The 26644-nt window shown below is 41.6% G+C and overlaps 1 protein-coding gene across 2 annotated transcripts; it reads right to left on the reverse strand.

The window, feature by feature from the left end:
- Positions 1–3398: 3398 nt before the first annotated feature.
- Positions 3399–25962, reverse strand: vnd (ventral nervous system defective). 2 transcript variants are annotated; one of them, XM_064680972.1, is made up of 3 exons: positions 24841–25962; positions 7073–7755; positions 3399–4613 (listed from the first exon to the last, which is right to left on the reverse strand). In XM_064680972.1, exons 1-3 carry the CDS (start codon positions 24957–24959, stop codon positions 3685–3687), a joined length of 1731 nt encoding a protein of 576 aa, XP_064537042.1. In that variant the 5' UTR covers positions 24960–25962; the 3' UTR covers positions 3399–3684. The 2 variants fall into 2 exon arrangements, with proteins under 2 accessions (XP_064537042.1, XP_064537043.1); XM_064680973.1 differs by lacking the exon at positions 24841–25962 and adding an exon at positions 9968–10706.
- Between the last annotated feature and the right edge of the window lie 682 nt (positions 25963–26644).

Raw genomic sequence — 26644 nt, forward strand, 5'->3', positions numbered from 1 at the left:
TGGACTGTGTAATGTAATCTTTCGACATAACTGGATATTATGATGATTAAGTATTTATCACAGCATAAAGAAAATAAACAACATGAAATAAAAGAAGACTATGCAAATGTAATTAGTCTTTATATTAAACTGTGATAATTGTGTTTTATTTTGATATTTATTCAAAATTCTAATGATTTATAAATTTAGTCGGCTGGAACTGACCGGCGTTAGATAAATCTAAATAAAAAAGAATGAATAAAGAAATCATAAAAATAGTATATAATATTTATGGTACTTCAGTAATCGCCGAGTTTATGGCCTGTGTAAAAATGTTGCTATTGTTGTTGTTTTTGTTTCTGCGCAAAATATATGACCAGGCACTCGATGTTTATTAATACTCGCAATGGTTATTGTTAAGCTGTGTATACCCTTTCCCTAAGCATATTAACAACGACAAGCCACAAAATTGTTATTTGGAGGAAATTTAAATAACCAACCGGGTAGTCGACTTATTGCAGATACTTCCCATAGCCACAGTTGAAAAGTCTCTGCCTATGGCTTTCAGTTTAAGAGTCGCCGACAAGACTCGTTTTGAATAAATGCGAAACTCGGGACAGAGTATTGCGCAGTCGACTGCACTCGCATGCAATGTGGCCACTTGTATTCAGATGACAAATGAAAAACTCAGAAGCTAACAGTGACATTCATACGTTTGTATGTAGAGGAGCGTGTGTATTCAATGTATCGTTTCGTGGCTCTTGAGTGTTTTCAGTGCTCATTGATGAGTAATTTAATTTGTAGTTTATTCGAATAGCACTTGTTTATTTTATGAGATACTCCAAAACATCTACTTGAGTTCGAGTTCTTTATTTGCGCAAATTATGTGCCCTCACATGGAGTAGAGAGTTAAGAGGGCCTCTGGCCGTGTCCCATGATTGCTGATTGTCTCTATTGATGCGTCTTGATTTCGTTGTATTTACAATGTATATTATGTATGCTACTTGTTCACAATAATCTGGCCATTCGACGCTGACATGCCCCACTACAAGCTCATTATACCACACTTACCTGCCATGTAGTTTAGCTGCCTTTGTGACTTGCTGCATATTACGGCCTCCCACTAAATTAGCTATTGATGGTCATACCATAAAGTCAATATGTAGCAACCGGGCAATTATAGTGCCATACTGTGCCCCATTCGTATTGAATGCATCGTCTGGGCACGGGGCCGGGGCCGGGGCGGGCTTATCGCGAGGCAGCATTTCCAAAGTCCAAGCGTCCCCTGACCGTTCGGGCGGGTATTATGAGTGCTGGTAGTACAATTCGTATAATCATTAATGGATTACGATCCCAATCGCCGGGCTGCAGACCTAAACGGTAGCTAAAAGCCATAATCAAGTTGTATTTATGAGCTGCTTAATGTTTCCACCAGGTGCTCGCACCTGACACCTCGTGTGGAGCCTCAACTATTTGAACCACTATCTGCAGCTTGTCGACGCCTCTATGCCCCTGCAGTTCTATCCACCTATAGTGCATTATTCAGTGTAACAATATACTTATGTGATCTTAACTAATGTGGTCTTAAATAAGTTGAATAATGTAAAATGAGAGACTAAGCTGATCATGCCTAAATATAACCTGATAAATAAATATAAATATCTGTGCATATATTCTTAACCCAACATATTTAACTTCTTAAATATATATATCTCGATTCAGAAAATACCTGATCAATATACCTGTTCGAACTATGTTTTATTTTGAAAAATGACTGGTAGAAATAGTTCTGCAAAGCAGGGCTGCAATCCGGGCTTGCTATCCGATACGCTATCGGATCGACTTGGGAAATTTATAAATATATTTTATTTAGAATTGATGCCAGTTGCCCCAAGAACAGGCGAGCTGCAACCCAAACCAAACCATCCTTTTTTCAAAAATATACCTTAAAATTAAACTTAACTTTTGAGGGAGACTCAGCTCCAGAGCATACCTAACTTGAGTCCCAAGCATTGGATTAATCTGACCATATTTGGCAGATGCCAATTTGGGGTAGATATCAAATTTAGCCCGAAACTTCTATATGAAAATATCCATGGCATTGGAATATTTTCAGTCGAACGGGCAGCTATAAATTCAAAATTGAATTGTTTAACGAAACTTTTCAAAATATATGATAAAGCAAAGCTTGGACTAAGGATTGGGATGGGTAAAATCGGGTTAACGAAGGAAACCTTCAGGCAGGGAGTTGGCTTGTACTGTATCGGTTAGTTGGGTTTGGTTAGTTAGTTCATTGAAGCTATAAAATATACATTCTTTATATGTAGCGTAACAGGAAGTTTATAAAGTGCTATAGCTATGCGTCTTCAAATTTCAACATGTTATAGAGACTGACCTCCTTTTTCGGATTAACGATATACATACATATAATTGATGCCAGTTGCCCCAAGAACAGACGAGCTACAACCCAAACCGAACCATCCTTTTTTCAAAAGTGCAGAAAATATTGCTGATTTTGCGGTTTCGAATATTGTTTTCTTCAAAACGTTACAAATTAGTTGACCGAATTGAGAAGAAATCTATCACATTCAGGAACATCTGGAAACATAATCAATTATTAAATTTTTTTAATGCATTCTATTAATATTGTTTTGAATTTTTTATTTTTTCCTTATATTACAAATACATTTGTTAAGGATTATTTTGTGTGTGTGTGTGTGTTAACATTTATGAACTCATTACGCGCTATAAATTCAAAGAGTTTGTTTTTATTTATTTATGCACTATACAAAAAAAAAGAAGAGTTGATTATTTTGGGATTTCATAATTATAATTTTTACATTAACAGTTACGACTTCGCATGTATGTATTATATATATGTATGTATTGTGTATAAACAAATGTAAATATGCCTACAAATTGGACACTAGTTTTTTATTGTTAAAAAATATGTACATGATTATTTGCTGTATTATCTGCATTGATATTTGAAATATATATAATTTTCTTGTCATTTTCATGATTTGATTTCCTTCTTTCCAGTATGTACAAAACGAATTTATTAATTTTTGTATATTTTATATTTGAATAAAATAATGATTTAATTTATTTAGGGCTAAGCGAAAAAAAAACTTGTCACTATATCTAGCATTTTATAAGTATTAACGACTTTTGTTAAAAAAAAAATTGTAAAAAAAAAATCTTACGGCTAAATGGCCCGCAGCTTTAGAGCTGCAGGAAAAAAAAATGTATTTGTATTTATAGCGATTTATTACACGAATGATATATGTATGTTGTTGACATTGTTGCACATGCAACATGCAACAACAACTTTTGCTTGGCGAAGAATTCTTCAAGTTGACCACTTGCTGCTCCCGGCTTGGCCTCGCCACAAGCTTGTGGCAGCTGACGCCTTCCGCTTGTTTTTTTGCTTTTTTGCTTTTTCTAAATTGTATTTTTTGAGAAGGGAGACGTGGAGTTGGAGTAGAGGAGAGTGCGTCAATTGCTTGTTGTCGACCCATTGTTATATATTATTGCACCAATTTTGTTTGTTTGTTCGAATTCCCAACCGAAATGTGCCACAAATTGTGGCAGAGTCACACAGCTGCGACTTTGGCAGCGAGTTTATTGTCCAGTATTCGAGTTACCAGTCATTTGGCCGCTCCCACCCAGCTCGACCAACTCGAATCTAGGCAGCTAACAATATTAGGGCCACCAGGCGGCGCGCTGCGCATGCGGATGGGCGTGGGCATGGGCATGGGCGTGGAGACCAGCCGCTGCGGCAGCCGCTGCATGCTGATAGGCGGCGGCACCGTTCAGCGCCACCAGATGATGTGCGGCGGCATTTTGCATCGCGGTGGCAGTGCTCACACAATCCTGCGTCAGCTTGGAGCCATCACCCAGACACGGCTTGCCATTGCGCACCAGCACGGGCACTGCGACGCGCCGTGGCGACGGCAGCGCAGACGGATGATGTGGATGTGTGGCATGCCCGTGCATCAGGCCCGGATGCTCATAGCCCTTCTCGTTCTGGGCCCGCTTGGTCTTGTAGCGATGATTCTGGAACCAGATCTTCACCTGCGTCGGCGTCAGCCTTATCAAACTGGCCAGGTGCTCGCGCTCCGGCGCGCTTAGATACCGCTGCTGCCGGAAACGCCTCTCCAGCTCGTACGTTTGCGCCTTAGTGAAGAGAACGCGCCGTTTGCGCTTCTTGTTGGGCATGCCGTCGGCGTTGACGCCGCCGCCGCCGCTGCCGTCCGCATCGTCCACATCATCGATGTCCTCTTCGATGCCATCCTCGTTCAGGCTGTCGTCATGGGCGCTGCCGCTGCCGGCGCCTGCGTCATGCTTCAGGCTATTGTTATTGTTGTTATTATTATTATTATTGTTGTTATTATTGTTGTTGTTGTTGTTATGCAACGCATGCGCCGCAGAGCTGCCGCCGGCTGCACCGCCACCATGCAACGTGTGCAGCGCATCGCCCACGGAGAGCGCATCGCTGTCCGCCGAACGGCTGTAGCTCTTGTAGTCGCCGGAGAGAGCCGGCGACGTTTGGCAATTGGAGCCTATATAAGTGTAGGAGACCTCCGACGTGACGGGTGAGGTGCTGTCCGGACTGGCCGGCTGCTGAGTGCCTGCAGAGAGAGAAAAGCAGAGAGCGAGAGAGGGGTTACTAACGGCTTGGCATACACTGAGCGAAATAAAGGCAACCAATTGAGTGCAGTTTACTACAGTTTATTAATAGCTACTAAAAACCCCTAACAATTATTTTATACCGATTGTTCACGATCAGAATAGAGAATATATATATAGAGAATAAAAAAAATGATACTTATTAATGTTAAAAGGTAAAAGGTGAAATTTCCTAAACTACATTCGATGTTTCATAAAAAGTTCAAGATTTCGCTCGTTGCGATCTTCGCACACTTTTATTGCTCAGTGTAGTTAGAGAGTCAATTTGTCAACAATTTGGAAAATTAATGCACTCACACACAGCCAAGCACACAGGGGCAGACATACCCCAATCAGCATGAGCAGGCAGAAATTGGCAGCGGTGCTAAATGAATAGTCAGTGAGTAAACAGATAGAACCGCCAACGACTCGTACAATTGGATTATGTTCTGCAGCTAGGCGGCGCGGGGAAGAGATCGTGGTGGCCAGATGCGAGCTACCCTCCTCGAGCCACACCGCAGCGAGCCCAACTAATAACGTCAATTAGAGGACCGGGCCATTGACAAGGTTCGATCGATCGTCGGGTGCTACCTGGCTGCGATTGTGTTCCCTGCCCTGCGGGGCAACCCTGCCGAGTTACACCTTTTGGGCAATTGCTCGGCTGCCTTCTGACCTTCGAGGTGTTGCCTTTAGCGTGTAGCGTGTAGCGTGTAGCGTGTGTTTGCGTGCGTGTGTGTGTGTGTGTGCGATCTTTTTTTGCTGCTGTCATTGTTTGCCGTTTTGAGAGAGAATACACAACCAAATGCTAATGAAAATACATTAAGGTTTGAAACTGGGCAACCAACTGGGAGACAATGGGATGCGACACAAAAGCCAAACCTCAAACAGAGCTGCCTTCTAATGGCCGCCCTGCCCCTGACTTCTGTGTCCCTCTGCCTGCATCCGGCTCCCTTTCTTCCGTTTTGCCGTTTTACCCGACTTTCGGTCGGTTTGCCAATGCTGCATACGCCCACTTTTTTTTTTTTTCTATAGGGATATAGTTACTTTGATTTATCACACATGGGCGTTCAAGCTGTTTGATATGTTTTTCCTCTCTTCTTTTTTTTTATACTTGGGTGTGATCTATGTAGAATATCGCATAGTACATTTATTACATGCATGCAAGGCTGGCTTTAATAATAGACATTCCTTCACAATTGACTAAACAGAACATTGACGCAGTCCATGTCCCAGTCCAGACCCATCTAAGCCAGCCCCAGTCCAGTTTCAGTCCTGCACTAGAATCGTCTTCACCATGACAACTCAACAAATTAATAACTTAATATAATCAAAACGACTCGACTTACAGCTGTGAAATTTCCCAAAAAAAAAACAAAAAAAACTGCAATCAGGCAACAATTATAATTTGTAGCTGAGCACCATATCAACAAAAAGACAAAAAGAAAAAAAATTGGAATAATAAAACAAGGAAAGGTTGTGCAAAAGCGAAAAAAGGACGAAGCGGAAGTGCGTGCCATAAATTTCCAGGCTTATATGAAAGGAATGACTGAACAATGTTGTGTCCGCGACAACAATAAGGGGGGGGACTACGACAGCGACATGGTACCAAATAAAAAAACGGAAAAGAAAAAACAAAAAGCGAAAAAAAAAAAAAAAAAATAACAAAATTAATCCTCAAGTGTGAAGCGCATACAAACTATTAGTCAAGATTATGTTGGGCCACAGTTTCTAGGGTATGTACTCGTAAGCGCCCAAAGGGGTGGTTCCGACCGCGGGCACTTCGCGTTTCAAGCACCTGAATCGACACATATCGCATCTAACACTACACTACACCACAATACATAGCGACTGCCGGGCGGGGCGTGGCATATGGCCACAGCCAAGGGTTAGCCCTCATCGAGCCCTCGGCGAGTGGTTCCCACTGACTGACGTCGCCCGTAGATATGCAAACACAGCTGCCTTTTGTGAGGCAATTATTGAACAATATTATTAGGCGTTCGCTCTCAAAATTCCATACCCCTGCTTGTTCCCGGTTCCCGATTCCCCAGCTTAAGTAATTCCAGTATCTGCAGCTTGACTTTACGAGAAACGTTTTACTTGCACAAAATTAAGTTGCTGAAGCTTTGAGATATAACTAAAAATATTTAATAGCCATATTTTCAAGGGAAACTCAACGTTTGGAATAGATTACCAAATACAGAAAGATACTAGAATTCCTATATTGGGAAACGTTTAAAAATTATAAACGAAAAATCGAATCAGTATAAAAATGATTAGATATCAGACAGATTCTCAACTATTTGACTAAAGGATTCTTTTAATTTCTTGGCAGCTATATTTTGTTTCAATCTAAAGAATCTTTGGCTTATCCAAGCCTTTAGGGCTTATGGGAAATAACACCGATTTGTTACTGCACACTTACCATATATTTCGTTCTCCTTGATCCACGCACTGCGACCCGAGTGGGAGAGCATTGTCTGGGCCATGTGATGGTATGAGGACATTTCGTCACCGAAGTTGCCGGCAAAGTTCTTCGGCAGATATTGGCCGGCGGCAACAGCCGCGGCGGCCGCTGCATTGTGACTGGCCAGCAGATGGGCAGCGGCCTGCGCTGAAGCGGCATGGGCATGGGCGCCCATATGGGGCATGGGCGGCTGAGCGCCGCCAGCGCTCTGATGATGGGGCAAGTGCAGCGGGGCAACGGGCTGATGCGGCTGATGGTGCAGGTGGGGATGATGGTGTTGTTGCTGCTGGTGCTGGTGAAGGTGGAGGTGTTGCTGCTGCTGATGGTGCGCCGACTGCGCACTGTGCTCCGTGGTTGCATGATCACCATGCGCTGCGGGTGCCACATGCTCATCCCCACCGCTGGGCGGCGGCGGCGGTGGCAGTGCTGAGCTGGGCGTCGGCGACAGTGTTGATGGCGCTGGCGGATGACCATGACCATTGCTGGACTCCGCGCCCAGTTCCGCGCTATGGCTGTGCGTATGATGCGCCGCCGCTGCCGCTGCTGCTGCAGCGCTCTTCAGCTCGGAGCCATCCAAATTGAGTATGTCGGATATATGAAAGCCGGAACGCTGCGAGGACGGCACCTTGGCATCAAAGAGGCTGCAAGTAGACAAGAGCACAGTTTTAATTGTCGATTCACCACTTCCAGCACACACACACGCAAACACACATACACACACACTTGCTGCATATCGTTCTAGGTCCTACATCCGACATCCGGTGTCGTGTCATGAATGAAATGGCCGGAAAGCAACACAATGGACGCACACTGCAGTTTCAGGTCTAAATTTCTACCTGGCCAAGCAGCAAGTACCTGACGCACTGACTTTACCAAAAATTGCACCGAGCTGCGAGTCGGGCCCAGATTTTTCACACTTGCTCGGAATTAACTTTGATTAAGTGCCAGCCAAATCGCTGGATTATTGACACCTAGTCCCAGTTGCAAAACCAAAACCCCAGTCACAGTTGCAGACCCAGTTTCAGTTCAGTTTCGGTTTCGGTTTCGGTTTCAGTTTTAGTTTTAGTTTTAGGCTAAGCTAGGGCTAATGCAAATTTGATTTTCCACTAATACCATCAACAATTAAACTCAAATCCGCTTTTGGTGCACCGATGCACTACCTGGGCGATCGGACGATCGGGCGCGGGTCTCTTTGGTCGGGCATAACCATTTTTCGGCCACATGTTGGCGCAAGTAAAAAGCGCTCTCGCTTCCGGTTTTTCCACGCTGAGTTTTCCCAAATTGTGCGCGCGAAATTCCCACGCGCTCAGGTCCATCCAGGACGCGGGCATTCCCCGCATGTCTGAGCGGAATTCCCTTTGCACTCGTCCCGGCCTTCGAGCAGACAGTGTGACGCCGTCCTCGTCGCCGCTGCTGTTACTGTTGCCGTTGCTGTTGCTGTCGTCTGCTGCACACATGTTGCCAGGTTGGGGTTTCCCTGCAACTCACCTATGGGAATTTCTAAGCCAGCCAGGCCAAACAGATCGACGTCATTTGCGTCTTTTGCCACTTGAGCTGCGATCGCCAATCAATGCCGGACAAGAGTGCCGCACACAAATACAGGACCTTGAGCACATTTGAGCATGCACCAGCCCAGCAAATCTGCGGATCTGGTCTGGGGGAATTACGTGTGGTCACCGTCACATCTTAGGGCTGCTGCAGGATTTGGGTAATTTGCTTCGGCAGGCTCTGCGCGGGGCAAGTGCCCGAAACAAGTAGATGGATAATGTTTAGGGAGTAAGTGGCTTGATTGGATTGCCGGCTCAGTGGCATAGCTCGTTACAGTCGGCTGGCTTAGAAGGCAAAGTTCATTAGCTGAACGGGGCCTAAAATAACACTGACACGGGCCACGACAGCGAAGAGGGTGCGGCAAGTGCCCTAAAAAACTGTACCCTTAAATTGCAAGGCTTAACGGATGCTTTTAATTGTCCCAGCATTTGCAATTATTCTATTAGCAAAGTTGAGCGAAATATGACAGATGAGATGCTGTTGATCTTAATTACAAATATTCGAGGCTTGTTTTTACCGCTGATCTATTCTAATTTTAACAGGAATTAATGTATTGCATAAATCCCGAATACGTAACCAATTTAATTAGTATATAATCAAGTATAGATATTGTTGTCGTCATAATTACGTATAGTTGTAAGCTGATTTATCTACTGCTCATAGCTCAGAGCGAAATAAATTACCACAGGTTCGGTTTGCACCAACTTCCTTCTTTTAGTTTCGGTTCGGCTGTGTTTTGGTTTAAGGTTTGGTTCATCGTAAAGCATACATTGGCATTCCTGGCTCGAACTGGTTCAGTCTATGACTGGTTCGCAGCCTGGCTTGCAACTTTACAACCTCTTACAACAGTCCGAGATCCGAGCTCGAGCCTTTGTTTTCAGTTGTCTTAATACATATATGCATTATATAAATATATAGAATTCAATGGACTGATTGATGTTTTATGCTCCAAGTTGCTAAGAAAAATATTTGATAAGAGCCTTCAGTTTCTCTCAAAATGTTCTCAGGAAAAAAGGAGGTTGCCTTTGGTGCTAGCTTTAAAATTGGTACTATCCATATATTATTTTACGGCTAGCAAAGAAACCTAGAAAAAAAGACACTAGAAGAATTTTCAGCGTGTGAAAATCCCTAAAGTAGCCACCATTTTTGCTAATCGCAACAACGACCATCAGGAAATTTGTACAAGTGCGAGGTGAGCATTGCGTGTGAAAGAGGTAGAAAGACAGAGGGAGAGAGAAAAAGGGCGAGATATCTAATCCGGGGATCGGGAATTGCGGTTAGCGGGTTTTGATCAATTTTTCTTACCCGGGCAAAGCGTTGCGCAGAGCCGCCGGATAAAAGGCGGCGGGCAGCAGGGCATGGCTCCAAGGGGGCAGCAGTATGGGCGACCAGGGCAGGAAAGGTGCAGCCGCAGCGGCCGCGACCGCCGCCGACGAGGGCACCATTAGACTGCTCATGCTGTGCAGCCCGGGAAATCCGCTGAATGCCGCCGCGCCCGTTGGGATGCGCAGCTGCTCGGCGGCCGCCAAGTTGGCGCCACTCGTTGGCGTTGTTGTTGGCACCGTGGTGCTGGCGGTGCTTATGATTTTGGATGCCCGCTGCTCCACCGAGGGCGTCGATGTGCGCAGCGGTCGCTTGGGCGTTGTGGGCGTCCCAGGACTAACTGTGGCCGCACTCTGCGGCGAGGCGGGCAAGCTGCCGGCACTGCCCAGGCCGCTGCTATTGCCGCTGCTGTTGGTTGTCTCTGTCCGCTCACGCTCCCGCTCCCGTACCCGCTCGCGCTCCTTGTGCTTGGACGGCGTGCGCTCCAACGCCGGCTGGCTGTGCGTGGTGGTCATGTCCGTGGCCGTTGTGGGCGTCGTTTGGGGCGCTGGTATGGTTATCGGATGTGTTGCCGGTGGCGTCGCGTTGCCCGATTTTCGCCGCTGCTGCGCGGGCGGCGGCGTTGGCGACGGCGTACCTTTGCGTTTCTCCGCCACTTTGCAGCCGTTCAAATCACAAGTGTCACACGTGCAAAAAAATAAACAACAATAACAAACACAAATCCAAAAGGATCGTATTGTACAACACTCTCTGCTGCAGTGCAACACTATCTAACACTTGACAAGAGCTTTGACTGTGCTGCCTGTTATCATAATAATTTGGAATGCAATTCACTTGGCGCGGTTGCGATGCGATTCAATAGCGCGACAGCGATTACGTTAAAAGTTTTGATTTGGATTTTGGCCACAGATCTAGCTTCAGTTCTTGATTTCAATCTCGTTGTCGACTCGTGCTCGGGTTGCGTTGTCAGCCGCACTCTAAACATTCCAAACTGAAGTGTCATCAACAACTAACGAGACATCAAGAACTCGACACGAGTCCAAGCAGCCAACGGCGCAAAAGTACCAAAAACTACTCTGCACACAGGCATACTCGCACACACACACATACATGGATGTAAGTGTTGTATATGGTGCATCCATCCACCATTGGGTATATAACCTCACACACACACACACATATGCACACAGCCATAGAGAGTCTCTCTGGCTCTTGTTTAGCCGCGGCGCGTTCGTCGCATTTTCACTAAGTGGCTTCTCATGTCCTTTTCAACAAGGATACTACGTCGGCAGCAGCAGCAGCAGCAGCAGCAACTATGTGAGTGGCTCATTCAACCACCAGCAAAAGCAACAGCAACAACCACCACCATTTGTTGTCCAACGCGCATCCTTGCGCCAAACAAGGCCAGCCTAGGCGTGTGTAAGCCTGCCATCTCGCTTGCACCCGCTCACAACTGCCAGCCGACGAGTGCCCACTTGAGCCGCCTCTCTATATACATGTGTGTTTGTGTGTGTGTGTGTGTGTGTAGAGAGAGCTGCCATTGTACCGCTCGAGTATCGGCCCTGTAGGTAGAGGCTGCCAGCCAGTCAGACAAGTCGCCGCATCCCAACACAGTCCGACGTTCTGCTCTGGACCTCTTTCATTCATGGGCACGGCGCTCAGCCGGGTTGATGGGTTGACGGGTTGACGGGTCGACGGGCTGACTGGCTAGCTGAGGCGACTTCTGCCCGGTCCAGCACTTGATGTTGTCAACAATTGCCGTGTCATTATATTGTATTTATCATTATCGTCTCTCCAGTGACCAGCTCCTAGCCCTGGCGGCTACTTATGAATGCGTGTGCATGAGCCATCAATTGTCCTGGCGGTAACGGGGTCCCATTTCTGCGGTATTAGCCACATTTGGCATCTCATTAAAGAGTTTTCCCTCTAAGCTCTGTTTCGAGTTCATCAACTCTCACATATCTTTCAAACTCGATTAATGTCTAAACAGGACTTTTTAATGCACTCATTTGCTAACGTCTTTCTAGCTTTAATCAAGTAATAATCAAAGCTCGCTGGGATAGGTAAAGCTATACTGACTTCTTATAATGCTCAATGTATCTTATCGTAGATTTCATACAATAGTCATCAATATATTTGACTATTATTAGCACGAAGTCCACGAATTCAATTACTTCAATTAAAATAAAACTAAATAAGTTCATATACATATATCGAATAACATACGTTATCTCTGATGACGTCGTCTTATATGAAATATAATATTTAACTAGCCGTAGTCGTTAAATCGATGTAGCCTTAGCTAGCTATATATAAGCTCTAAGACCTACAGACACCAAATTAGGCATATGATATCTGGAAGTCAAGAAATCTAAACGGAGCACTCTTAAGTTAGTTTTTTCAAGTAAATCTCACTAAAGATCACTTGTTATCTAGACTTAAATCGGGTTTGAAATTCAATATGTTTTTTTTTCTTAAAATTTAATAAAAAACTCTTGCTTTAAGCATCTGGATATATGATATAAGCGAATAAGAGTAACCTATTTTCCTAAACTGAGAACAAAGATTTTTCTTTTTTCTACAGCGTATCTTTCTTTTTAATTTCGAACAACAAAAAGTTTAATTATTTAGCATATCATTTATACAGCGGAGCTAATATAGTGGGTAAGTTGCATGGATAATGTATTATGTTGAAGTATATATAGATGCACTTTAGTCCAAAAATAAGTAAAGTTCCGCTGTTATTTGTGTATAATAAACCCTTGTGGTCGTCTTTAGGAATGTGATTTTATATCAAAATACGTTAATTGAAGAATTTTCCGCAAAGAAGAGTATATTTAATTTAAATATACATAACTAATTTAAAGAAGTATTGTGTGAAAACACTTGTTATGCAGTGATTCTTTCGTAAAATATAGCGCTTTAATTCCAAAAGGGGTTATATACTCTAAAAATTGTAATCTCTACAATTTTCATATACTTTAAGAGGGTATTATAATTTTGTCATTATATGCGTAACGCACAGAAGGAGACATCTCCGAACTGGTCCCTCAGTTTTAAAAATATTTTTTTAAAATTTTGCATACGCCCGTCTTTCTATTACTGACAGTATATATATCGGAAGCGGCCTGATCGGACTACTATATCATATAACTGACATAGGAACAATCGTTTGATTGTTAAGTTCTTGTATGAAAAATATTTATGGCTATTCAGGTATCTTGACCAAACCCGACATTTCTTAGTTAAAAAAGACTCCCTACATATATATAAAATCCTATCAACATCAGAACTCTTTATCATATAGCTGCCATGGGAACGATCGGTCACAAATTAAGGTTTTGTAAGAAAAAGAGATTTGAATTTTGAGATATCTAGGCCAAAACTTAGCTTTTTAGTGATTTACTATTTTTTCATATCTGCAAAGCCGCAAGGAAAATGTATATAAGTATTATATCTTCGGTGTGCCGAAGAAAACCGCACTTTTTCGTTATATTTTTATCAATTGTTTAAATTGTGTAACAATTTCTAAATTGGGACTCAAAGCAATTCTTTTTTCTGTAGTATTTAATTTGTATGTTATATATTTTATATCTTAGAAAACCTATCCTAGAAAACCTATCTTAGAAAACCGGTTTTTAATTTAAGAAGTTTTTTTTAAGATTTATTTGTTTAGTAATAATTAAATTATTGTTTAGTAATATTAAATGTTAGTAGCCACAATATAAGTAAAGGTTGAGTATGAACTCATTGAACTGGTTGTTCAATGTAGTCGGGAGGACTTGCCAAGCACTTGAGGGCACAGCCGGCATATTTGAAATTTGATTTTATAAGTAAACCCATGATTAGCTAAGGTTCTGCACAACAACTCCATATACATACATATATAGTCACATATACACACACACACGCACATATGTATGAACATGTGGAGCTGGCGCTTGTCTAATATTGGAGAACACACCCAATTGTGTAGGTGGCTGTTTGGGGTGGGGGTGGGGGTGATAGGGTGGCCAATGTAGGGTCTGCTGATGAAAGGAACATAATCAAAACGACCATTAGCTAACTTGAACAATGCCAAGAGGACGCGTGCAGGGCGAAAAGTTTTAGCAATTGAAAAAATAACATGGCAGACATGGCGTGCATGAAGGGCTCCCATTCTGGATAATAATATATATAGATGAATACATACATATATATATGTATTTGTATATGGAGGGTCCCTTTACATAAGCAGATCCACATTTATGTGCATGGCACATAAGAGGCCACTGGCACTCTATGGCCGTTCATGGCTCGGATTACAAATGAAAATGGGAAAACACGCGCACACCTCATCCAAAAACAAAACACACACAGAACACACGCCTGGGGAAATTACGTGTAATGCCGTCGGCGTCGCTGTTGCTGTTGCGCCGCTGCTGCTGCCTCCGCCGCTGCTGCCGACGCTGCTGCTGTTCTTGGCACTGCAAAAGTGGGCGCGTCGCTGTGTTACCTCTGGCCAATCGCAGTGCGGCGCGAGCAAGATAGCTAGCATGCATGGCGCACTTGCGCGCTGGTGTTGGGAAATTTCCCAAGTTGTCCAGCGGCAGGATAACGGTGCAAAGGGAAATTTTGTAGTGCGGCAACGGTAAGCACCAGCAGCAGCAGCATATCGCACGCCCATTTTGTGCGCTGCCTCTTCTAAATACAAGTACATAGAGAGCGCTATGTGCGCATGCAGTGTGTGTGTGTGTGTGATGGCCATTGTTATGCGCTTAATGATGATGTTGCATTAAACAATAGCAGCAACAATAAATACAACAACAAGAATAACAACCAGAGGGAAGCGAGCTAACCAAAGTAAAAGCCTTTCAACGTTGGCAGCGACGTCGCTGCGACGCGACGCGACGCGTCGCTTTGCCTGTCGGTGTTACTTTCGTTGTTGTTGTTGCTGCTGCGATTGTAGTTTTAGCTTCCGCAGGAAGTTTAAGTAGCCAGTCATCGGCAACAACAATAACAACATGAATGAGTCTCTCATATTGGCAAATGTATCTTGTATCTTGTATCTGTGGCATTCAAATTACATACAAATTCAATTGAATTTCGCGCACAAAACTTGTTCTGTTTTTCCGGCAGTTTCAGCTCCGTTCACCTATTTATTTATTTATTTATTTGTTTATTCTTTCTAACACTTCAAAGTACTCTAGCGGGTTGTTGTTGTTACGCTTGTTGTTTATTGAAGTTGTTGTTGTTCTTCTTGTTGTTTTTGTTGGTTTGCTTGGCTCTTGCCTATTTGTATTTTTGTTTAGGGTTAACTAACTCGAATCAATTGGCTCATGTTGTCGTTGTCCCTTTTTTTATTTTGTTAGCCAAAGGTTTTTATATCTTTGAATTTAATAGACTCTAATTTATTTGCATTGCATTGAGCGTAAGCGTCTTAACTGGCGAGTTCATTGTGTGATTCTCTTATTGCTAGCAATATAATACCAAAGACAATGCCCCACAAGTAGGTATTAAGAATCATTATCAGATAATATTTGCAGTTATTTAAATTTAATACCAAACGTTATTAGATCATTATTAATTTAAGCAAAAAACAATAACTCTTCATTAAAAGGAGCAAAGTTTAAAATCGTTTAGTGTTGTATATAAGTTATAACCTACCGAAGAATACAACCTCTTGTTTCTTAGTAAAATTTTCATTAAAGCTAACTTTTAATGATAAATGGTTATCAATTAAAGCGCATCCTATCATATATTTATAACCAAGACTGCAAATCAGCTTCGAGCCAAACCTGTTTAACTCCGCAATTACTATTTTTTCTTATTATTAAGAACCGAATCTTAAACCAAACCAAATGTCCTAAAACAATATAGCTTTAAATTAAATACTTTGGGTAGAGATCAAATTTAGCCTGCAAATTGCGAGGTGTTTTAAATTAAAGATTAAAAAATTTCCACGGCTTGCAGCCTTGTTTCTATATATAAGTTTCTTAAATGGAAGATCCAAGAAGATAAGAAAGTTACCAGTTTCGAAGATTTCTATAGAAAGTTTGAATATCGTAACATAATTTTTGCTATAGATACAATAAATGCTTGCTTATAAACTTCTAAGCAAAATTTTAAGTGGCAAAAAAAGGTTATGTATGAAAAATTATAATTTTGTCGGCACTTGAGTATTAAGTAAAATAAAAGTCATAGAATTTGAGCTGATCATTGACTTAAAACAAAAATATATGTTCTTCAGATCTGAGTGACTGGCTCTGATTGACTGATTGACTGGTAACCAACACCCAGCCCAAAGCGATCAAGCTAGAAAATTTTTTAAGTGCATGCCCTGACGGAATTTGAACGAATTTCCACTCGCAAATGTGAAAAATTGACGGAAAACAATTGGCAAGAACTTTTTTGTAAGCCAAGCAGTTCTATGCAAATATTTCGCCTTTCATCGGAGCTCTAAACTAAAAATTCATAAAAGTCATGTTTCGTACGTTCCAGATTACAGTCATTAAATAACGACTGTGTAACAGAATCAATTGTGAATTGGTTCATACTCAAATAAAATGTATTTTTGTTAGATGGGAATATAAATATCTATGACTGATTATTTCCAGATCCATCGCAAATCTTTGAAGCATACTAAAACGTAGACAAACTTCCGTTTATGAAATCTTCTAACAAATCGTCCGAAGAGTCGCGTTCGTTTTTTTTTTCCCTTGAGATTATTTCTAATCTTCAGTTAGACTATTTTGTACCTGAGCGAAGCGTTGTAGAGTACTAGCAAAGCTCCAAGGAAATTGCGTGTTCTTCATATAAGTACATACTTTTACAATCTAGATCTAATTACCAATACTTTATTGTACGCTTAGATTTGATACTTAAGGTTTAGTGCTAATCATTCTACAATGACACATGACAATTTTATTAGTTTCCTTTCGTTGATAATCCCAAATGTCTTATACGAATATCATCAAGTCGTATCTAGACATTGGAATCTTTTTCTATTCAAGATATGGGTGAATACAAATTTTCTGCTTGTACTAAGATTATCATATATCACCTAACAGAGGAGAGGTGGGCATATGTTTCGGTGAGGTGTTACGTAGCTTTATAAAACACTTAAATCCCAGCGAGATTCCCAATTGCTAGCTTCAATTAAATGCTATTTTTGGTGCTAGCAATCTTTTTTTTTTGATTTGCAGCTGTTTCAGGGGCAACTCGTCTCCCAATGGGCAACTCAAACTGAAGTGTGACAATGCGTAGGCCACTCAAACAAGCCGTATCCGGGAGATACAATTAACAACAATAGCTCGACATGGTGACTGCTAATGTTGTTGTTCCCATTGCTGCTGGATTCGAATCTATACAAATGCAATAAAATATGTTGAATGTCAGAATGTTGGGCAGGCAAAAACCGCGCGACAGTTTTTCGGCGTTTAGGGGCGGGCGGGCTAACAACCCCAATTAAACGGTTCGTTGCCAACACCAAGCGGCGGCTGCTGCATTGAGCGTAAAAAATCAGGCACGCATACGGATATTTATGTATATATACATATATAGATAGATGGATAGACAGGGCGCAGAAGAGTTTTGGCAAAAGGTGTTTGCTTAGCTGCAGATACAGGATACATGCAAGGCTTGCTAACTACGAGGTACTTTGCAGCCATGACAGCACAGCGAGCAGAGTGGCGTGCCATGCACACCTTTGCACACACACACATACACGCACGCACACAGGCACACACACTCGAAGCTGAGCGCAGCCATTCATTCAATGCTCGTTTATAGCAGCAACAGCAGCCCGTCTCATCCATTGTCATCCATTTTAATTTACCTTCCGGTTTTCCTTTCGTTACATGCCGTCTGCCCTCGCTCTCACTCTCACTCTCGCTCTCTTCTATTTTATTTGTATTTTATTTTTCAGCTTACCCTCCACCTCAACGTATCCATGAGCTCGAACTGAGCTCGTGTTGTCAATTGACGGCCATGACAATTTGGGTTCCAGATTCGTTGCGCGGAAGTGATTTACCCAAAAAGTGACTTTGTTCCAAGGAGTTTCGAATGGGCGGAAGTGCCTCATTCAGCGCTCACCTTTTGCGCAATCTTTTTACCCGGCCCATATGATATTGATTGATCTCGGGTTTGTTTAACAAGCCCAGGCCCCGGTCAGTTGCTGGCGTGATCTCTGTAACCAGCCTGCCCCTTTGTCGCATCCTATTGATTCTAGAGAATCTGTTGTAGTTGCCAAAATTTTGAATGGGCGTTACTTTTGCCGCTTTTCATCTACTCATACTTAAGGCTATTGAGCTGATTTTCAAGCTATAGCTGTGTGTAAATACAGCTGGAAGCTGGACTCGATGTACCTTAGCACCTGGCAGGTGATGATCCACATCCCACAAAGGCGATACGTGTGCAGCTATTATCTTTAAGCATAAATGTTACACAAAACGAAAGTTTCCTCTGCCCAAGTATTTCATATTAGATAAACAAAATTATCAATCATTGGGAATATGACACCTGTAAAACGAATTGTGTCTAGTTTAATATGTATGTGGGTTGTACGTGATCCATCCACTTTGTGCTCTATAAAGGTTGTTGATACAGAAATTGATATATGTTTGGCGCTTACGCGTGTGCTCAAAAGCAAAACTGTATTGCTTAATTTTTAACATAATGACAAGCACTTGACTAACATAAGAACCTATTTTCAATTACTTGACGAGCATAAGAACCTATTTCTAATTGCTGAATTAATCAAACAGTTAATTTCATATTCAATTTTTGAACTTTTACATTTGTAACTGAGTTTTTTTAATTACTAAAGTAATTAATCGGTAATTATGTATTGTATTTGTATTTATTTGTCAAATAATAAAATGCAAATAACCAGATTTGCTTTATTTCAGAGGGATTGATTCCGTGGAAGGATGGGCTTGAATGAGTGTTATCTGTTAGGGCCAAATCGTTCCTGCCTTGCATTTAGCATATCTATGCCTCCTTAGATACATAAGATGTTCTAAAATTTAACAACGAACTGAAAGAACTGAAAGAAAGCGTCTTTCAAATCGAATTCATTTGTATTCTTCAATTTATTAAAAATCTCTTCACACTCGTCAGTTTCTCTTTAACTTCTATGTGCTAGCTGTTTGTTTAGCTGTTTGGCAAATGGCATAAATCAGCTTAGGACACTTTCACACAATTGTCATTAGCTCATGTAGCTGGACGAGGAACGCAATCAGAATTCCATACGGAATGCAAAGCGATTTGATGCGTTCGGCTTAGTAAATTTAGATAAATTACTTCCTTCTTTCGGGTTCCCCTTTCCCGTTCCCCTTTCTCGGTACCCATTTGAATTGCGCAGCCTGCGTCTAATGCCATTTCATGGGCTCTATTAAAAGGACATCGACGTCGATGTTGGTATACGAATCGGTATCGGCATTGGAATCGGAATCGGAATCGAACTCGAGCAGCGGATGTTGTGCTCTCCATGCGAGTACCTCATTTCGACTTTGAGTCAATGGATCGCTAAACGATTGAAGGCAGGCAGCCACACACAAAGGGCGGGACAAGCTCATTGACTAATAAAAAAAAGAGTAATTGTCTGTTAGTGTGCGTGTGTGTGTGTGTGTGTGCGTGTATTTACAGCTGCGAGAGTCGGCTATGAGTATCTAATTGTGAGTGCCATAGCCATAAAGTAAACCCGAACTTGACAAATGGGTTTGCGCTGCGTGTCCCACTGTGCCAGTGCCAGTTGGGCTAGTTTGTCAGTTAGCCAGTTTGTCAATTTGTCAGTTTGTCAGTCATGCCTTTGGCTACAAACTTCCTTTGCGCACTTCCTACTTCCTTCTTCACAGCTTGACGCATTCGCCAGTTACACATTTGCAATTTATTTCAAATGCCAAACAATTTCAATTGCAATATTTTCATGAATGGCACAGCGGCCTTTTAAACACACATACACACACAGACACAGACACAGAGACACACACAGATTTACACACACCTTGCCCATTTTTGTGGTATTGTTTTTGGACCCTTGCAATTGTATCTGTATCTGTATCTCTGGGCATGTATCTGTGTATCTTTTGTGCGTTTAATTGTTGCGTTTTGTCAGCTTTGATTTGTGGACTGAAGTTTTTGCGCCAGGCAGCAAACTGCAGGCTTATGAGACATTAGAGTCAGGCCCAAAAACGATTTCAGCTGTACGTTAATTTTATTTTGTGGACGGGCTTCCCCCACTTGCATGTTGAGGCGCCCGTGACACTTCAGCCAATCACATGCTTCATTATAGGCCCATCAAACCATCAAAAAGAAAACTATACGAATTTTTAATCGGGAGTGGCCGACCAGCAGATACTCTAGCGTATAATAAGATAGATGAGTTAGCTTTGAGGTGGCTAAATTAAAAATACTTAAATGAAAATGAAATTGAAATGAAATGGGCTCGATGCCCTGAGCAAGAATTATTATACCTTATGGGTTTGGTAAAGCATTCTTCAATGCGTGACATATTGCATGACAAAACTTGAACGCCCTTTGCTAGGGTTCGACAGCGACCTACGATACGATGTATTGCTTAGCAGTAGATGCAAATTTCATTGTGTTATTTTCACATTCGCATGGCGCATGCGATCTGCAAGCTGACTGACTGACTGCCTGACAAACTGGCATTAAATGTCACAAAGTCACGCGTCGCGCCGAGTCAACTCGAAAGCTGGGCAACATTTTGTTAAATGTATCAATTTCTGATTTGGCCCAAACTGTCGCCATTTGAGCCAAACTTGCTGCCACAGTGTCTTTTCTTTTGTGAACACCCCGCTCTCATGACATGTGGCACAGACAAAAGTTTAGCAGACGGAGCGGAAAACGACAGCAACAACAATGACAGGCTGCGCTGGCAAGTGGCCGCTTTGACAGCGTCGTTTTAGCCAGGCAGATACCAACAAAAAAAAGAATATGTAAAAGAAAAAAAAAAAAAACGAAGCGAATAACAAAATATAGTTCGCGGGTGACAGTTTGGGCAACAACGAGCTGGCTGAAACCAAATGCTCAAACTCCAGGGTTGTCGAGTGTCTCCAATATGAGCTGCAGAGTGAGTCTTTTTTTGATCAGTGCCCATTTGCTCAAGACCACACAATTTGCATCTTAAGTCAAAACATTAATTTTAAAGTGAGTCTTAACTTTAAATTGCGCTTTTTTCAGACTCTCGACAGCCCTGCATTGCTGGCCAAAATAATAATAAAGCAAAGAAGTACGACTTAACGTTAATATTTGCCCCAAAAAAAAATACAAATTATCGCGCGTAAAGGGCGTATTAAACGCATTCAAAACATGCAACACACTTGCATACCCTACAATTCAAACTATCTGCTTTGTGTCGTGTCTTGTTTCGGTTGCAGTCGAACTTTTACATTGAGTTAACATTGAGTTATATAATATTATGCTGAAAGCCCCGGCAGCCATTATTATTTAGCTTTAGCTCAAATCCTTAATTTATATAAACTCGTGAAAGAAAACATTTAATGCACAATGTTGCTTATTTTCAGAATAAATAGCTTAACATAAATAAAAAGAAACAAGTTTCAGATTTCAAGTCAAAAGCTCTTATCTTTTCTTCAGTGTAAGTTAGTATAAGGATTCCAAATAAACTCATTTTATTTTTTAGAAGTTTAATTAAATAAATATTAAATTAGTTGGTTCGTTTAATTAAATAACTATCGAATAGAAATTATTGGCTATTTTACCAAAGACCCTTCTATATTTTTTGAGAATACACAATTATATGTATTTTAAATTCGAAAGGTAGCCAACTTCTGCTGCTTCTTTTGCTATAAATGATAATATGGTGAATCAAAATAGGAAAAAATATAACTCAGTATGCACAAAGTCATTCAGCTATAGAAACAATGCAAAAGGAATGGTTACGAGACCACCAAAACTTTAATCGGACAAATTGTAAATCGAACCTTCATATCGAATATAATAAAATGTAGGGTATTCGAAGTGCTTGACAGTCTGCCAGGGGCAACGTTTTAAATATGCTGGCTGGCGATTCGTGTGTGTTTTGTTTACTTCCTGGCTCATCCGACGGGGACGATGTTGATGATGACGACGACGACGACGACGACGACATGTGCTCATATTCCCAGGCATTCGAAGCTTACGATTTCTGGAGTACGTTCAACTTGACTGACTGCGTTTCCGAGTTGCGTTTAGTAACGCTTAACGTTACTTTTTTCTTCTATCGTTACTTTTTTGTTTTATTAATAAAAATTGTATCATCAAATAAAATTATGTTTTCGAACTTCATATTTCAGGGTGCCAGACAAGTGCATAGCGTGTCCTTTTCTACTCCAGAACACAAGTGAGTGCGCAGACTGTGAAAAGGGGCAACTTATAAGGCCGAACTGGTTTCATATTTATTTATTTTTATAATTTTTTTTTGTATCAACTTTGGACAAGAGTTGGGCCTGTTGTTTGACTGGCTGGCTTGAAGCACTGTGAGAACTATTTGCATTTTGCAGAGGAGATCTTTGGATTTTTTCACTTTTTTTTTGGGTTTTGTTTGTGCAAGCAACAAACTGAAGAAAACCAAACAATTTGCGGATTTGTGGTATAACATGAGCTAGAACTATAAACAAATATACAAATTAGTTCTTTTTGCACAAGACTCTCTTAATAAAAATTAATGCTGGACTTAAAGGCGCACAATGGCAGCAAATTGCGAAAGATTTTGCCGAACAACCTGTGCCCCATGGCAGATACACACACACACACACACACAAAGAAAACAAGCAAAGAAAAAAACATAGGAAAACAACCGAAATGCAACCTGTGACAGGGGAAATCCCAGAGAGCTCCTGTCCAGGTTTAGTTTTGGCCAAAACATCAATGAAAAATGATTCGAAAAAACAACAACAGCAACAACAATGAGCATGAAAATAAAATTGAAATAAAAATAGAATTGCTTTTATTTGGCAAACAGTATTATCCGAGATTAGCCGAGGGTTCGATGCAACGATTATGGACAAACCCAATTAAAGTAAAATTTGTGAAACTCTCATTCTCTCAGTCTCAGTCACAGTCTCATTCGCACACGCACACGCACACGCACTCGCTCTATCCCGTTTTCATGTGATTTTCCAAACGATTTCACAAAACATGTGTTTTGGTTTTCAAAGTGCAGCCGTGAAAAACCCCGTCGCCCCGTTGCCGTGCCAAAAATGCAAAAGGTGACAAACTGGAAATAATGCGCATTGTTGAGAGTGCGTCCCTCGCAACAGCCTGGCTCTGGCTCTGGCCCTGGCTGAGCGACACCTTTTGCCCTCGGCTTATCACACATGCTCGGCCAGTCAGCCAGCCAGCCAGCCAGTCTGTCAGTCAGTTCTAGTCAGCGGCAGTCAGTCAGCTAGCTAGCCGTCCTGGCCGGCCACATTCAGTGCTCCGCTCGCTGCCAGCATCACAATGCCGTAACATTGGCTTAGGGCAACGCACTGTGTGTGCGTGTGTGTGTGTATGTGTGTGCGAAAATCAGGGGCTTAAAACGGGCTGATATGCGATCAGCACAATTTCATTATGTTATGCCATTAAATGTTAATACGTTTGCCTCGGCTCAAACTGAATTGATCCCTTTAAACTTCGGTCTTCGGACGGATCTGGCCAGGTCTGGTCTCGTTTTGGCCCTTGTCTACGCTTCTGTTTTCTTTGCTGATTTAAAATCAAATTGTTTTTAATTGCCGCAACGATTTCTTGGAAATGTTTTGACACTTTTCTCTGTGTGGGGCTAAGCACTGCACTTGTATACTGCTTATTGTGGTGAAATATACACAACTACATGCGTATATACCTGATATTTTTCACTATAATCCAATTAAAATTTGAACATGAGAAGCTCCAAATGGTGACCCAGTAGTAGAAGTAGAAACACATTTGGGCCCAGATATTGCATACATCTCATAATCGATGCGCCTTTTGGGTAGGGATCAATTTTAGCCCGCAACCTGCATATGAAAATATTTACGTTTACAATATTCTCAGTACAACGGGCAGTCGTTAATTTAAAATTGAATTATTAACAGTTTCAGAAGGTTAGAATATGCAAAACTGGATTCTCGAATCGAATCCCCAGCAGGGTGTTGGTTCGAATCGTGAACCGAACCACTAAACAATTCTTGGGGCTTGTCTAACTGATTTTACTATGTAGGCAAGATCTTTAATATACCACAGTATATATCTTGCATATATATAAGTATAAAAGAAATGCTTATAACTTTTTGAACAGATCATTGCTTTAGCTTAGTTGAAATAGTGGTCATATGTGTAAATGGAAGAGTTAAGCATTCTATTGATAACTTCTTATAGTTATCCCGATAAACACAATATTATTGAGGATATTTCTTGTAGTCTAGTTAGGCCTAATCGAAAACTTGTATTCATATAAATCATATGGCTGTCATAGCATGAGGGACAGTTGAAAAAAAAAAACCATTTTCGACAAAATGTGTCTGCTAAAAAACTCACTGCTATCAGCATGGTATATGCCCTGGTATAATTGTAAATAAATGAGAATTTAACACATTTAGAAAGTAAACACATGAGCTGTTATAGTTAGTATTGTCATGAGGCGTGCTATTTATTACTACAAACGAATTTATTATGGCCGAGTCGATTGGGCCAAAAGGCTATTGCCGTCGGCATTTTGCATTGGCTGCGACTTATTGACCCTCATCGTGTCGTAAGACGCAGTTGAGATTGTTGCTATTATCCATTCATTACATGACGTTTGGCAAAGGGAATGGTAAAAGGGAAATGTGTAATGGAAATGGTAAATGGAAATGGAAATGGCGCTGAGCCAATTTGTTTTGGGTACTCACTCGTAGACGTGTTTGTTGTATTCATAATCCGGCTGCATGCAATAATCCTGTTGATATACATTATTTGCATAATAGCTGCAATCCTCAAAGTAACCGCAATTCGGATTATAATTGCTCATAATTAAAATTCTTGACGCTGTTGCCGTTTGCGTGTTTTGACAACAACAACAAAATGAGAACAGAAAAAAAAAAATTAATAATATATATTTGTATATTTGTACGTTGTATATATTCTTTCTAGGCACTTGGCACTGGGCGTTGGGTGGTGGGAGTTGGGTGGTTTCTCAATTGCACATTGATTACAATTAACTTTTAAGCTGGCGGCAATTATTTGCACGATTCGTTGTTGCTGGATCGATTTTTAATGCGCGATCGCTTTTTAATTTGTGTACAAATATAATAACGAATAACAAACAAAAAAACTAATTGGTCACGATTTGGCCGTGTCACGACCACGCTTTGATTTATTATTGAATCCAATTCAAATACTAATTCATTTATGGCAATTTACTGGCTTTTACTGCCAATGCATGCAATTTGGGCCTAATTCCAATTGTTGGCCTTTTATCGCGCTCCACTTGACGCGACGAGTGCGGTTAACGGTTAACAGTTAGCAGTTAACGGTAGCGACGGGGCTCGTTACATTTTCTTTGGGTGCTGCCGGGTGCTGCTGTTGTATCGAGCGGTGCGCGCGCTTTTGACTGTCGTCGCGATTTCAATAAGCCATAAAAACGCCATTCGGCGATCCGGCGAGAGTCCGCGGTCCCACTTACGCACTCGCTGATATGGCGACGACAGCGACTAACTAGGCAAAAACAAAAAGAACATGCAGCAGGTCGTCTAATACACATGCGCGTGCGCTCTCCCACTCTCTCTCACTGTCTCTCTCCCTCTCTCTCTCTCTCTCTCTCTCTCTCTCTCTCTCACTCTCTGGCTCTATACGCGATTTAACGAGTCGACGATCGGCGATCTGCGACGTGCGATCAGCGATCAGCGAGTAAATCAGTGGAAGCGCAACGTTCTGCAATCGCTCGGCGATGCGTTTTTTGGACTCTGCGTCAAATGGAATCAACTGACACGGACTAACTGGGGGCCAGGAACGAACGTTGCCTGTGCCTGTGCCTCACTTGCCGTTGATCCAAACACACACACACAAACACACACACACAAACACACTCACACACACGCACACGCACAGAGGAGAGCTTACAGTGAGCACTGAAGTGGCGCAACGTTCGACACTTTAAATGCTACAACAATCACTTATTAAAGTCAAATAGGTATTAAACAAAAAGGTAGAAAAAAACCGAGTTTAACAAATATAAATAAAGTACACAAGAACATCGACGAACGGGCGTATATCGATAATGTATCACTGTATGCGTGCGCCTGTGTGTGTGTGTGTGCACTCAGATATCGCTGGCATGAATATATGAATACGAATACGAATATACTCAGGCTTATGAATATGTGGAGCCCCTGCCACAGATATAGTCACAGATACAGACACAGACACACGGGCAACAGGCAAAGATACTCGCAACAGGCAACGTTGGCTGTTGATTCTAAATCGGGGTTTTTGCTTGTATTTGTTCTTGTACCCTTTTTTTCCAATAACGATTTGGTGGTCTGCCGCTGCGTGCACAGTGGTATCAAAATGTCAAAAAATACACAAAATAAAATGCATTATTAATAGCTAATTAAATAGTCTAAATCAATAGCAAAATATTAAAATATTCTTAAATTTTATATGAGTCATATAATATTATACATTTGCATTGAATTAAATACTAAAAAAAAGTGT

Source organism: Drosophila montana, unplaced genomic scaffold, assembly GCF_035044405.1.
Source record: "Drosophila montana isolate Dmon_TW-CO22-7 unplaced genomic scaffold, ASM3504440v1 contig_2178_1, whole genome shotgun sequence".
NCBI lineage: Eukaryota > Metazoa > Arthropoda > Insecta > Diptera > Drosophilidae > Drosophila > Drosophila montana.

Excerpts from the sequence above, each read along its gene's own strand:
- vnd (XM_064680973.1), bottom strand. The coding sequence starts at position 10,500 with ATGACCACCACGCACAGCCAGCCGGCGTTGGAGCGCACGCCGTCCAAG. Across the intron at positions 7,756-9,967 it reads CTGCGCAACGCTTTGCCCGG|CCTCTTTGATGCCAAGGTGC; the intron begins GTAAGAAAAATT and ends GTCTACTTGCAG. Across the intron at positions 4,614-7,072 it reads CAAGGAGAACGAAATATATG|GCACTCAGCAGCCGGCCAGT; the intron begins GTAAGTGTGCAG and ends CTCTCTCTGCAG.